Raw genomic sequence first — 15,099 nt, 5'->3', positions numbered from 1 at the left:
TGCACACGCCGAGGGACTGCGAGGACCAGTAGTCTCTGTGCTCACCAGCTGCTGCCTCTTCCCTCGGCGCTCCCGCCCCCCTGTCTGGATATTCATTTACCTATCGCGGCCCCCGCTTCGCGGGTGCCGCTCACAGAGGGTTGCTGGCCTGAAGGGACGACGTGGGACCTGTGCGCTTTGCTAGCGCTTGTAAATCCGAGTGGGGCTACCTCAGGGGAAAGACTGCTGCACACGCCGAGGGACTGCGAGGACCAGCAGTCTCTGTGCTCACCAGCTGCTGCCTCTTCCCTCGGCGCTCCCGCCCCCCTGTCTGGATATTCATTTGCCTGTCGCGGCCCCCGCTTCGCGGGTGCCGCTCACGGAGGGTTGCTGGCCTGGGGGGACGGCGTGGGACCTGTGCGCTTTGCTGGCGCTTGTGGATCCGGGTGGGGCTGCCTCAGGGGAGGGACTGCTGCACGCGCCGGGGGACTGCGGGGGCCGGCAGTCTCTGTGCTCACCAGCTGCTGCCTCTTCCCTCGGCATTCCCGCCCCCCTGCCTGGAGTGTTTTAAATCTAGCTCCCAATCCCGCGACGCGGGACGCGCGCGGGACATAGCCCGGGGCGAAGCCCGGGCAAAGGGCGGGCCCTCTACGGCCCTCAAAGGCCGGAAAAGGACGGGACGGGCCACCCCCCTTGGTTGCCACATTCTTGACATACTATAAAATAGGTAAAGACCCCCTGTAAGTATTCTGTGTTCTTATTAGTGGACTTTTACACATATCAAGGTCCTACATACCTATACCATCATGACAACCAAGGTGGACTATTTTACCTACGTAGACAGCAGTGGGCAAACGTGCTCCCTGTTAGATTAGCTGAACCTCATTTGCAAAACCACATACGCCTCATTAGAAACTCCCCTTTTGCCCAAAAATGCGAGTTTACTTTCACATAAGGCTACATTTCTAGACTCACCAATATTTGTTAATAAAGCCCGCAGTCCAAATACACAAAGCAATGAGTCCCCTCAGATCCCATCCACAATAAGGAAAAATATCGATGTCATTAAAGGGGGAAATAATCCTAAAATTCAAAAACTGTCTCCATCCACTGCAAACTCCCCAATGATTCCTCCGTCTGTGGAGTTTCCAGAAGTCATAGCACCCCCTTCCCAACTGCAAATTATACCCATCATCGAACAACTGCTTAGTTCCATGATAGCACCCTTACTAGAAAAAATGAACTTGTTAGGGGAACGGCTTTCCGAGATAGAGAAAGCCATTTTCTTAAATCCGCTGGTTGGCAAACACAGTGCTACACCCAATCGCCCTAAGACTTCTCCTACACATCTAGGCTCAATACCATCTGTGCTAGATAAGGCATCAAATAAAACCCACTGGTTCTACTGCTTCAGGGCAACAAACACCTAAATTCCTCACTAAAGTTTCCCTCCCACAGCTGACCCCACCGAGAGTAGGTCAAAACAAAATTAATTCTATTCATTTACCTCCGGAAGCGGCCCCATACGTGTGCATTCTTGCGGGTGTACCTTCTCTCCCACCGGGAAAAATTGAGAGACAATATGATTTAGTCAATAAAACTAAATTCTGGCTGTCAAAAAACAGACCATTGCCTCCTAATCTATATGGAGTAATAAGGAGTGTTAGAAGGGTTGGTTGGCTGGGCTCTCTTCCCAAAGACGTTGTGGGGGACCTGGTACTCGTTAGATTTAGGGACCGAAACATAGTACCTTATTTGAAAACCTGCCCGCCTCGAGTAAGAGACGGCCCAATATCAATATGGGACCTACATGACTTTTACCCCATAATCCCGGGCTCTCCCCTTTGAATATCTGGACATATAACAAAGGCTAACCATGAACTCCTGTGTGTAAACCACGAACTCCTTTGATACTCCCATAACCTTGTAGTGGAAAATAACTTTTTATGTCAGGGACCCTTCCTTACTGTACTTTACTCATTTAAAATGTTTTTACATAGATTGTAAATTGTATTTATCATGAACTTTTATGGTTTTGTTTTTCAAAAGCCGAATAAAGTATATTTGATTTGATATACACAAATATAATATAAACATATGCACACATCTATATTTTTTATTCTTAACAATTAAAAAAAAAAGCGTGCTGTCCTGCGATTCGAAGGCCTGCAGAGTAGAACACTAAAAAACCCATTTACAATGTAAAGACCCTGATGTATGTACCTGCGAGTCTCTTGTTTGTGTACACAGTGAACCCTACCTAGGCGATTCCATCATCCTCCCCATGGCCTAGGAAGGTTTGGTGGGGGCGCCAGTGTTGACTGCAGGGAGCCCCAATTGTATGTACCTGCCAAGTAAAGGCCCACAAACTAGAACCAGAAATGTAATTGAACATACCCAAGTTGTTTAGCCTGAAAGATTTTTTTGCATTTTTTTTTATGTAGATGGGAAGAAGCGTCACATGTGACAGAGCACTCTTTAAGTGAAGTGTAGAGCTCTAAAGCTAACTCGGAACACCTTTGTTGGGTTATGGGAAATAAGAACTGCGATATTACATTGAAAAAAGCATTTCAGGATTTTCAAGGAGAAATGTGGTTCACAGATAGAACAATTGTTTGCAGAGCTGGCTGGATCGGCAGCGGGTTTGTCGAGTAAGGCTAGGACAACAACCATTTGAAGCAATGGGGGTATGTAGCCTGGATATATTTCAGTGACGTCAGACAGGATACTTACCATGAATGAGGGTTAACGGTCTGATGATTTGGAGGCAGAAAGGGTTGGATGGTGCTCGAGAGTGTTGTTGCCACTAAGTATAGGATGGGTTCAGCTAGCAATGTCAGGGAGAGGGCAGTTTGAACAAATAAACAGTCGGAAAACAAGAATAGACCAACACAAACTGAGATCAACAGAGCCATATAGTAACTGGGGAACCTGTGGAAGAAATATCATCACGTTAGAGAAACAACAAAATATCATAAACAGCAAAGAAGACCGGAAATGTTAGCAACAAAGTCATGGCGGGAAGGAAGAAGAAGAAGGGCCAGAAAATTCCATATTAGCCGGACCGCAGGAATTAAGGAAGCTGCGTAGTCGAAGAGGATCTTCAAAAGTCATAGTCTTGTTATTATAAGTAACTTTGAATAAACAGGGATGAAAGAGTCCATACTTGGCGCCAATGGACCGCAGTTCTGGTCTCATGTCGAGAAATTCTTTGCGACGAGATGCAGTAGCTTTGGCGTAATCTTGAGCAATAAACAAGGTGGAGTCCGACCATTTCAAGTGAGGTATTGCTTTAGCCGCAAAAAGCACCTTCAGCAGATCAGTATACTCAAGAAAGTACATGATTACGCCTCTTGGTTTTGTCGCGGGAGAAGCATTGGAAGGTGCTCTACCAAGCCTGTGTGCGCGCTGAATGTTAAGAGAAGTACCTTCAGGAAGATGGAGGAGCTTGGGCAAGAAGGATTTGAAGAAGGCAATGGCGTCATTCCCCTCGCAACCTTCCTTCAGGCCGTAAAGACGCAGGTTATAGCGCCTATTCCTGTTTTCAAGGTCTTCCACCTGCTTCTGGAGAGTGGAAAGTCTCCCATCCATATGTACTGATTTGATAGCGGCTTCCTGGAGAGAAGATACAGCCTTTTCCACGTGAGAGACTCTGGAATCCATTAACGACCAATTGTCAGTTAGAACTTGCAGCTTTGAGTTAGTCTCCTCCATAAATGGACGCAATGCTCGTATTTCCTCAAGAAGGAGTTCCATGGAAATAGCAGTCGGTGATTTTGGGGGCGATGGGGGATTGTGTTTCACCCGCTTAGGAGTGGTTTTCGCTCCAGGCTGGGGGAGGGCGTCCATGTTGAGAGAGGGGTCGCAACTGGAGGTACCTGCAGTGGCTTCTAATTGAGCCAACGCAGTGAATAGCTTTGAGTTTTTAACCAAGTTGCGTTTAGGAGTTTTGCCTGGACCCTCCGCCATGAAAGCGACAGTAAAAGAAATCTCCAGTAATGGGTAGAGCCAATACACTGCGCAAGAAGGAGGAAAACCCAGCAGAGGCAATGACAGGAGGAACTGGGGTGAAGTCCAACCCAAGTGAGGAGCAAATGAGAAGAAGTTGCCGCAGTCCGATCAATATGTGATAAATAGCATAAGTGGCAAATGAATTAAGCAATGAAATATGCAAAATGGCCACCAAAGCTGAGGAAAATGTTGAAGTTCGAATAAAAGTGAAAAAAAAGATAATTTCGAAAAAAAAGAGAGTCACCTGGCCATGTAGTTAGGAAGCGCCATCATTTCCTGTAATTATGGGATGTCGCCATGGGCTGCGCACTGTATTGCTGGTAACGACGTGTCAGGCGCGCTCCTCGGCAGGCGCCGGCTGAAGCATCAAAATGGCGGCCGCGGCATTGGTGGAGCCGCGACCGAAGAAAAACGGAGCCCGTGCTCAGCGTGCGGTGGAACAGGCGCCAGAAGGGGTCCGCTGCCATATGTGAGTAAGCATTGCGGTGAAGAGGGGCTGGAACCGCCGAAATCCTCCGATGGAGACGGAGCCTCACCCCGCTGCTGCCATCCGTCACGGGCGCTTAGCCACGCCCCCCCAGTTTGAACAAATAAACTATAGTGGGAGGTGAGAACTACGACTGTGGAGTGGGCCGCTAAAGGTTTGTCTACATAAGTATAATGCTTGTATTTTTGGCTGAAAACGTAATGCGCAGTCTGAAGTACTACTTGACCTGTCTATGAGACTAGTAACCATGGCAGTAGCTGATCTAGCCATGGGTTACAAACCTCATTACATGCCTCACAAAGCGGGGAGACTGCTTAGTGGCTTTCCCTGGTAAAATGTTTATGGACTCATGTCCGGGCCCCTTACTTCCAACTGAGTGCAAGAGGTACTTGTAAAGCAGTGCTTGGACACGTAAGATGGAGTATCCAGGTTTCAGGGAACCCATTTTTTGGATGTAACCACAAGGTGAGTGCTCATCGGAGTTCCTCAGAAGAGGGTGCTGAAAGAGGCCCCTTCGTAATATCGCTGTGGTTCAACAGACTCTAGCATATCGAGCCAATGCACCAACACTCAGGAAAAAAAAAGTTCCATACAACTTGGCGCCCTCTCACTGATTAGGTGACTAGGCTGGAATTCCTAGGCTTCTTCCCACCTAGTCTACGTGCCTTAAAGCTTTTTGACTAACATTGGAGCTCAGCGTCTCAGGAAACTTTCACTGTATTGGCCTAGCCTTCACATTAGAGTATGTCCACGTCTCGCCCCAACCTCACTTCTTGAGTGGGCTCACCTAGTTCTCTTCCCCTCCGAGTACTACCAGAGAGCCTCATTTTATTCTTCTTTCGAGGTTCATGGGTCTCCCTCTCTTTACCATTAGCTTGTTAAAGATATTAATATTTATGTTTCTTGTTGGGGAAACATAAATATTAATATCTTTAACAAGCCAATGGTATAACATACATAAGGTCTTACCCATTTATGATGAGTACATGTTTAAATATGTTCAGGACTGAGCCACGTCACACACTGCCATGCACACTTCTGTTGATAGCCAACAATGCGTGTAATACTACTGTGCCCCTTGGTAAAATTCAATAAACAGATCTGAGTTTTAAAACAACAACAAAAAAAAGTGTACAGTCTCATTTCCCAGGCATGACCCCTAAAGAGCCACTCTCCAATGGAACAGGAAGATTTGTTTGAGTACACCTTCAATGGACGAAATCAGTTCCAGGAGGTCATCCTGTAGCTTGGGAGAAGGAACACAGGAACAAAACACATCATCCAAGGGCATGACTACCTTAACACATTTATTTGAAACATGAGAAAATATCTGGAGCACAGAGTTGTCTTTTGCATGCTAGTAGGCAATCAAAATAATTCTTACATTTTCTGCAGTTATGATCTTAGCGAGATCCTCTTTGTTTCGTATCATGAGATCAAACCACTTGCGAAGTAAGTCACTTCTCTCCTGCAAACACACAAAACAAAAGTGAGCTATTATTCTTATCAAACTTTAAATGAGTACAAAGCACTTCAAGTAAAAGGGCAGACTCCGAGTAAAAATGAATACATCAATTTTCATATTGCATGTCCCTAGTAAATGCAGGGAATTTGAGGATTTTTCTCTCAAATCATTACTTGAATAGCACAAGGGTTAACATCATTGACACCTAGGGCCACTGTTCAGGTCACAGACTCGTTCTGTCTAAGCCATGCCTGGTACTTTCTCATAATCTTACCATAAAAGGTATGTGTGAAGTTTACATTTTAAATAGTCTCTCAACTATATCAAGTATGAGGATATACAATTGCGGTCAAGCCATTTAAAGAGTGCAGCCTTTAAACAACACTGCCAAAGCCAACACATCTGGCTTGAAAACGCAAGCCAGACTCATTGGCTTTGCTAATGCTGGTTCATATGGCATGCTCAGTACCAACAATGCTGTTTTTACACCCCACCTACCAAAAACATTTGTTGCCATATACAAGGAAAACACTGAAACGTGCTCAGCCAAATATTGCCATTTACATGACCTCAGAGGTTTGAAAAGATGCACTAGGCACTTTCCTGATGCAAATGCTCCCTGGAATAAACGGATGTCCTTGCTGTAATCAGGATGCCGTACAAAGGTTATTACTAGAGATCCCTGCTGTCAGAAACAACTCTTCCCAAGGACGATGAAGTACCATAAGTCATTACAAGAGGTCCCTTGCTTAAAATATAAATCCTATTCTGTAGCAGACTGCAATGCACAGGTCATTTCTAGAGGTCCCTGATGTCAGAAGTTTGTCCTAAACGTGATCAGGCTGCAGAACCTTATGGAATTACTCAAGGTTCCCCAGATGTCCACCATTGGCCAAACAATCTCAGGTACCAGATATTTATGGATAGAGCAATGCCCTTGAATGTCTGTTGGAAGGAACAATGTCAACAAGCATTGTAAAAGCCAATAGCTCTGGTGTTGGCTGCAAACCTTTTAGCTTTGTCAATGCTTGTTTGGTTTTTGCAAAAAACGTTATGGTCAAGGGAAGCCGTCTGAACCCTAATCAATCTTAAAGAAAGAAATGGCTAAAAGCAAAAATATTTTTTGGGGTATGGGATGGGTGGAGTTTAGGGGTAGAAAGGGGTTTTAGAGTTCAGGAATGGGTCAGGTTAGGAGCAGTGAGTGATTTTAGGGTTCAGGGATGGGGGATTTGTGGCGCAGCAAGGGCTTTTAGGCTAGAGAGGGCTTTTCGGCTTCAGGGCTGAGTGCGGTTTAGGTGCGGTGAGAGGGTTTTAGGGGTCAGGGATTGATGTTTGGGGGTTGTAAGGGGTCAGCGATGGATGTTTTTTTACCGGTGGTGATGGGTCAGAGAATTAAAAGCATCTGAAGTAATTGTCAGACAATGTAGATGATATAAATATGAAATAATGTCCCTTGAAGTAAAGCACTGAAATAAATATCTCCGACAAAAAGGTTTCTGAAATTAAAACCTGCAATGATTGCATTTACAAACAATAAATAAGCATTCAAAAGCCAATTCAACCAGAAAGATCTTCTATGAATTGGTTTCTACGAAAAGGTAAGTGACATTCATTCATAAAATGTCCCTTAAACAGTTTAGATGAAATGGTTTCTCAGTAATAGTATTCCAAACAATTGTTTTTCTATAAAATCACAAAGCTGTTCAACCGAATACAAGGTTACTGACATGAAGAGAGATCAGAGCCCTCTAGCAGCGCTCTGTAAATCGGCTATGCAGGCAAATTGTCCACCATAGCAAGTGCAGGACAGGCGCGGTGCGTCCATTGGGGCGTGGGGGCGTAGCTCCCCAGCCCGCAGCTCCCTCGGAGTCTTTGAACTGGAGTAAACTGAGCAGGTTACTCAAGTTGAAAGAGGCCGAGGGAGAACTGACAATCATGTCAGTCAGCATGACATCAGAACGCCCACCCTTTCAGAGTCTGAAGGGGTGGGCGGTCTGGCGTCATGTTGATTGATATGATTGTCACAGGGCAACAGGCTACAAAACAAGTGCGCATGAGTGGGGACGGAGGGTGAATTTTTTACCCGTGCCCACTCATGCGCAATTGTGTTTGAGCTTTTTTGCGCATGCCCATTAGGAGCCCCTCGGTCTCCTAATGGGCATGCTGCGGGCGAAGAGAAATCTGTGCCCCAAGCCAATCCTGGTGCTGCTGGCAGCGCCAGGATTGGCTGAGAGATACTGCCAGTCCACTCGAGAGGGCCGTTGGTGAAGGCGCCAAGCCAGGGGAGCAGCAAGGCAAGTTTTTTTTTCCTTTTCATAATACCCTCGCACCCAACCCCCCACGATCTCCCCCCCCCGCAACCCCCCTCCCCCGAGCCGATACTGTTTGTTATTTCATTGCATTATTACGACAGCGAGCTGGAGAGTGAACGGTAATGGTAAATTGTGCCGGACTGTGTTGTGGGGACGAGTGGGGGCTGGGAGGTCACAGGGGACGGGGGACACTATCCACCACGACCAATGATAGAGGCATTTCAAATAAAGATGCAACTTGATTAGTTGGACACGTTTTCAAATGGTACAGTAAGTCCACCCGTTTTTGCCCTAGTATACAACATGCCCTGTGACGCCATGTAATGTTTTGTTAAACCAATGGGCATTTCTCGTCAAAATGTTATGGCTGGTGCTGTTAAAAAAATAAATAACTTTCTTTGTTGTAAATATACTGGTATTCGTAATTCTGTAGTAAATCAGATTTCCAAATAGTGCAGAACACTACATATTACGATGAGTAGGTGCACTCATTAGGTACGGCGTCAGACGTGAGCGGAGTCCGAAGATTTTGTTTTTTAATTAGGGGGCTTGAATCCCGCCCCTCTTCTCCATTGGCTGGCTTCCTAAACGGAGGCCAGCCATTGGAGGAGAGGAGCATCACTCGGTTCGAGCCCCGTCTTTTTCGGATTCGGGGGTGTTTTTTTAAGCTTCTTTCTATTTACTTTCTCTCCTCTTCCCATTGGCTGGAGTTTTACCTGAGGAGAGAAAGCAAACACGACCCCGAATGCGTAAATGAGGCTGAGTTTCGTGTGGAGCGCTCATCTCTTGCTCTGCTGTGCCGCGATTAAGTGACACAAGGCTTTATTCATGCTGGCAACCTGCAGATTGCTGTTTTGCCAAAAGCACCTTGAAGCCATCAGCGCAACAGGTGAAAACGACGGAATGCGTGGCCCTTCAGTGGTGGGGGCAGATTCCTGACATATATCAGCCTTGGGCTAAGGAGTTATGGGACACTTAGCGTGCTGCATGTTAGGCACTCGCAGGACCGGCCCTTCCCACGAGGGTCAGACGGTGCAGCGCTTCTCTCGGCGTAGTGGCAGCCATGACGTCAAGTATGATGTAAGCAAGCTAGGGGAAAGCTGGAGACTGGCTGAACTTCACAGGCCCGGAAGAAGGTTAAACTGCAAGAGTGTGAAAACTTTCAAAACATTGACTCTTCTAAACAATTTGTTTGTGTCGAACCACTGTCGGCAAATGATTCCATACAGGATGTTTGAGCGCAATGACCTGTCTAGACGAAGAGGCTCTCCGCACCGGCAACGGGCCAGTGACGTAGCAAGCGTAACAGGGATTAGCTTTCAATCAGGGGTCGAACCTAGAACATCTGTGAAAACATCTGTCAAAAAATTAACACGGAAGGAGGCGGTCATCGCACAAGGTCAACAGCGCATCTGCTAACCTGAGTTTGGGAAGAGAATACAAGTCATGTTCAAAAGATGTCTTTCTCCATCTCCCACTCCTGCCCCTGAAATAAAACACCCGACACAGCGTCAATCTCTAGATCAGGCCACAGTGCAAGGAAAGAACAGAGTGTGTGTAAGAGGTCTGCCCTCAGCCGGTGCCCTGGGTGCCCTCAGCCGGGACCGTGGGTGCCATGTGCCCACCTGTCTCAATGTCAACGAAGAGTGCAGTACACTTAACTGCTCAGGAGGCGGCCACTCCGTGCCCTTCCCGCAGACCGAGCCCCGCCGCTGCACCAGACCCGGGGAGACGGGGGGAGGGGGGGGCTGAAGCACTCCGGGGACATTACTTATTGAGCAGCCTGGACAGCCTCAGTGGCGGGCACGCGCTCGGCCTCTTAAAGGAGCAGGCCTGCCAAGGAAGAAAACAGAGACTGCCAGCTTGAAAGATGGCAAACGGCCACTCCATCTATCAGTCCGCGGGTTCGGGGGGGGGGGAGGGCTGTGTTTTCTTTCATCTCCCGGCCCCCCTCGCCATCCGCGCCCCAACGTGGTCATTAGCGAGTGTCAGAACCGCAGGCGCATACGACTCTGAATGATGCTCCTGTCACGACTGTGCCGCTCCACGACGCGCATGACAAGAGCCGTATGGCGCCCATATGCTTCGCTTTAGCGCGTTGAGGCCGAGGCGACGCTGCGCATGAAACCGGCAGATTTTACATGGCGGCCTTCGTAGAAATGTAACCCAGGAGGAGCCAGGAGGCTGAATGAGAGCGGTAATGTGGCAGAAGACTGCCAAGTAAAATGTTTATTGGTAACAGACTGGCCCGGAAAAATTGTCCGAAATTGGGGCATCACATCCGGTTAAGCACGTGTATAAGTGGCCGCCTTATGAGAAGCCTCTAGGGGCCAAGAGTGAGATGCGTCACCCGACCCACATCTGGATTGCACCCCTACAAAGACTGGAGTGCTTGGTATACTTATAGCTTCAGTCAGGCCTTGCTTATGTATAGGTATGCCCAGAGGTGCCATTTCATTTTTTCCCTCCAATTTTAAATAGCGCGAACTCGACCCGAAGGTATCAGGGCGCTTTACATGAGCACAGGTTGAAATACAGATGGACGAGATTAAGTGATTTGCCCAGGATCACGGGATCTTTGAGCCTCCTCCTGCCATACTCGACCTTGGTTCCCCAGCTTTAAAGTCAGACGCTCTAGCCGTTAAGCCACAGTCCATCTCGCAGTAGGGACGTCGTTTCCTGGTAGTAAGGCACACACTCCTGACGTATTGACCGCAGGGCCGCAAACCCAGCAAAGCTCTCCTGGAATTCCTACTTGGTCTCTGCCTCTTCCTCTCCGCATGACGTCTTTCCCCAGGCCGGCGGGGTGGTGATACCCTTGTCTGCCCCGAGCGCTCAGAAGCCTGTGTAGCGCTTCTACACACATGGTGTGATTCAACCACAAGAACGCTTGACAGTAAAGCATGGTTATGAAACGAGTGAAAATGGCTTTTTACCAAGGCACTTGAGGGAATCATGCACACTACACACACGACTACAATTTTTATTACTCTCTAAAAAGATTATTGTGTGTTTCCTTTCATAAGTTTGCACAATTCAGTTGCCTCGTTGTGCTTGCTTTTCTGCCCCCCCAACCCCCTGTTCCTCGTTGTGCTTGCTTTTCTGCCCCCCAACCCCTTTTGCCTTGTTGTGCTCGCTTTTCTGCCCCCCACCCCCCGTTGCCTCGTTGTGCTCGCTTTTCTGCCCTCCTCCCCCCTGTTGCCTCATTGTGCATGCTTTTCGGCCCCCACCCCGTTCCTCATTGTGCTCGCTTTTCTATACCCCACCCCCTTGTTCCTCGTTGTGCTCGCTTTTCTGCCCCCCCTGTTCCTCGTGTGTGTGTGTGGCTCTGTGCGAGTGTGTGGGGGTGTTGTGTGTGGCTCTGTGTGTGTGTGTGTGTGGGTGGCTCTGTGTGTGTGTGTGTGTGTGTGTGGGTGGGGCTCTGTGTGTGTGGCTCTGTGTCCGCGAATACTCTCTACTACTCTCTAATGCTCGCCTATTGCCATTGTAAATGAAAATACCATTTATTTGTTTTTTTTAAAAAATGAAAAAAAATGTCACGAGCAATGCCAAAAGCTCTACCTTTAATAACGCCGAGACCATTGCATTGTAAATGCTTGTTTAAAATATATTAGCAAGGCTCTCCATGGGCCTGGGTCCCCATCGGTACATTATTTCTGAATTTCCTTTCCCCCTAGAGACTCGCCATGTTTATACTGGAGATTTAATTTTCAGTGTTAACAGAATAAACAAGCAATGCAAAAATAAGCAGTATGGTGCCAAGCCAGTGTGCCTGCATTATACTAGATCACGCTTAATTTCAAGACGACATTACTTGAGATGCGCCACAGTGTTTGAAATATGATTCATTTTCTGAGCTCATCTTTTCTTTAGATATGATAAAAAGGCTTTTTTTCTAAACACTGTGTACGTGGCTATCAGTAATCATATTCATATTTCATTACATGTTTATTATCCAGCGCTCGCGTTGTAATATTCAAGTGCTGCAGAGGGAAATGGATTTACAAAATCACTTCATGTACTGTGTTTACCCATATTCCAAACAGGAATGTTATGGTTCATATTCAGACTTGAAGTATCTTATAGGAGGAAATGATTTTATGTTATGCATAGCGCGATGAAGTGCTAGGTAGCAGGACTGTTGGGTTGCTGCTGAGGGCAGCATTGGTGGGACTTGGTTCCACTCCTAGCTTTACACAAGCTGCAGAAACCCAGAGTTCGGACTTGGGGCGGATTTCTAGAGCCATGCTAGGAACCCTGTTTTATAATCTTACTGAGCGCTGCATTAGATCAATGATGTGTACTGCTGGAGCCACGAAAGTCTGACGTGTGTGTGTGTGTGAGAGAGAGAGAGTTGGGGTAGAATGGGGCAAAGAGAGAGAGAGGTGGTCACGATGCATTTATGACAGTGAGCGGATTTTGCAGACACAGTTTTTCTATGTAAATATTGATTTTCCACAAATGTTCCATAATCCAAAGTATGATGTACAACTTGAGGACTGCAAGAACAAAAAAACTGTTTCCAGCTCAAACCAGCTAAAATCTGCATCTGAAATGTACCACTTAGCTCTGATATTTTGAAAAAAATATAAAGTCAGTTTCACAGGTTGAGTTTTGCACTCCGGTATTAAAGAGATGGGATTTATTTTGAGATTGTGTTATTGGATTCAAATTAAAATTGTCCCCACTGGGAATTCCGACATAAGGCTATAACAATGGTTATACAACATATAACCTGTTACGGTGATATGACTGAAGTAAATGCTCATATGCTACTATCTAGATTTTGTTTAAAGATCTTTGTCCAGATGATTTAGGGAGCCATTATGACAGATACATTTGTCAAAATATAATAAATAAAGAATGCAGTGGGCTTAGTGTGATGGGAAGGAAGTGGGAATGAGAGAAAGTGTGGTTGTGAGTTTAGGCGGCAGGGGCTGAAGAACGAAGGCAGCAGTGGCTGAGTGATAGCTCAGCATTAGTACATGTGAAAATAAATAGATTAATTTCCACTGGTGGAACAAAGCAGATTGAGGCACATTTTAATTGGAAAAATGTCATGTAATAAGGAGTGGTGAAAATGGTCTGAGGGGAACTTGATTTGTGTTCACTTCAATGTTTGCCCAGAATGCATAGTCATTCATACTGGCAGGAAGGGCGCATAGTACAACTTTGCTTTCTAAAATTTGCTTGAAAATGCACTATTTGCCTGCTCTTTTTCAAAAAATTCTCAGAGGGAGAACCCCTGTGCCCACCTTAGGTTGTTAGGGCTTGCTTGTTACGCTCGCTCGCCGTGGTACACACCAACAAGAATTTTACGCCTCACCACTTTCAAATGTCACCAGCCGCTCCTGGGCAAGTGTACTCTACAATTCCACAGCTGTGATCTAGTGGCTTACTTACTGCCTTAGGAACCAGTTCCTCTGAGCAGTAGTTTCTTCTCCCACAATTGATGAAACTGTATGATCCTATACGCCATCTCCCTTTGTCTCAATTTTTGTATCTGCTCAAATTGGAGCGCTTAGAAACGGTATTACTGCTACTAATATGCTACATTTACATGGGTGAACATTTATATTCAACAAGCAGTATGCAAACTTCCTGACGCATTCTAAAAGAAATGCAGTGAATTTTACAACTTTTAAGGTCCCTCCCTTTTTTGTTCTATTAATCATACAGAATTATAACACTTAAGATGTTTATTAGAACTCTGACCTGTGTATTTCAAACAAGATCTTGTGAAATGTGGGTTGTGTCTGGGTGTGACCAATTTTGATAGATTTGACACACTCAGAGCCACTCAAAATTCAGTACTTTCTTACTGCACACGGGCCTGATTGGCAACTATGTACCAGATATAAATTGAAGAGATTTGTTAGCATGTGCTGCTCAAGTGTATTTATTCCATTTAAAAAAGTCCTGATATGGAAAAGAGATACCTTCCTTTTTTACTAGATGGATTACTGGGGCACAAGCTATCATGTAGTCAAGGTGCATTGCACCCAATTACTGATGTAAGCTATTTTTGTAAGACGCGTAAATTGCACTTGGAACACTGGTACATCACTAGACGTACATTGAAGTCACAGAGTAAAATGCAAGCCAAAGTAAATGTTTGTCAGTTGTATAGCTTTGGTCCTATGGTTTTTCTCTTTACTTAATTATCAAACTGCAAGATTTTGCAGTCTAGGAGAGCGCAGGGACATGCATTTGACGTTCCATGCAGTTAGAAGGTTGACATTGGTCCACAAGTCCCTCCTGCCTCATTTACCTCTTTACATCTGCCAACATAAAATAAGCTGGTTTATTTTGCTAATCTTGTGTTGGACTGACATTGGGGCCATCTGTTATAGGATTATCTTAGTTTATGGTCATCTATTTCCGATGCATTCAATAGAATAATCAATGAAAATCAATTAGTATGTTTCTATTGTGGCCCTTTAGATCAACATTGGACTACATTTTCAACTTCATGTTCTAAGACACAGCACTGATCTAGAGGTTTATGTGGCTCTCTTCACTGTATATGAACATTGAGCCATATATTTCTGGAACACACTTTCCCATGTGTTGATACAGTGGTCTCTACGTTAGAAGAGCTCTAATCAATAGCTGTATGGAAGTCACTGTTTTAGAGTGACACAGAAACATTTCTGCTGTGGAACTTGTATCATATGCTCATTGGTTTACAGACACCCCTGCATGATACAAGGCATCACCCCATATATTTGTTGTCTCTGCATAAGATGCGTATTGTCCTTTGGATAACCCCAATGCAAAAAAGCTATTGTGCCACAGACAAGCATTGAGGTCTCCTGTTCTAATTTGTACCCAATTTAGATGTA

The 15,099-nt window shown here is 45.8% G+C and overlaps 1 protein-coding gene across 1 annotated transcript in view; it reads right to left on the bottom strand.

Moving 5' to 3' along the window:
• The window catches only part of ALDH5A1 (aldehyde dehydrogenase 5 family member A1), an 86,089-nt gene that overhangs the window by 42,121 nt on the left and 28,869 nt on the right, over positions 1 to 15,099 (bottom strand). The window contains exon 2 of the mRNA XM_078687941.1: positions 5,862 to 5,945. Coding sequence (XP_078544067.1) covers positions 5,862 to 5,945 — 84 coding nt within the window. The remainder of the gene's footprint in view (positions 1 to 5,861; positions 5,946 to 15,099) is intronic.

The sequence above is a fragment of the Lissotriton helveticus genome, chromosome 4_1 (genome assembly GCF_964261635.1).
Source record: "Lissotriton helveticus chromosome 4_1, aLisHel1.1, whole genome shotgun sequence".
Lineage (NCBI taxonomy): Eukaryota > Metazoa > Chordata > Amphibia > Caudata > Salamandridae > Lissotriton > Lissotriton helveticus.
Note: the sequence above shows the minus strand (reverse complement) of the source record. Positions and strands in the feature narration are given on the sequence as shown.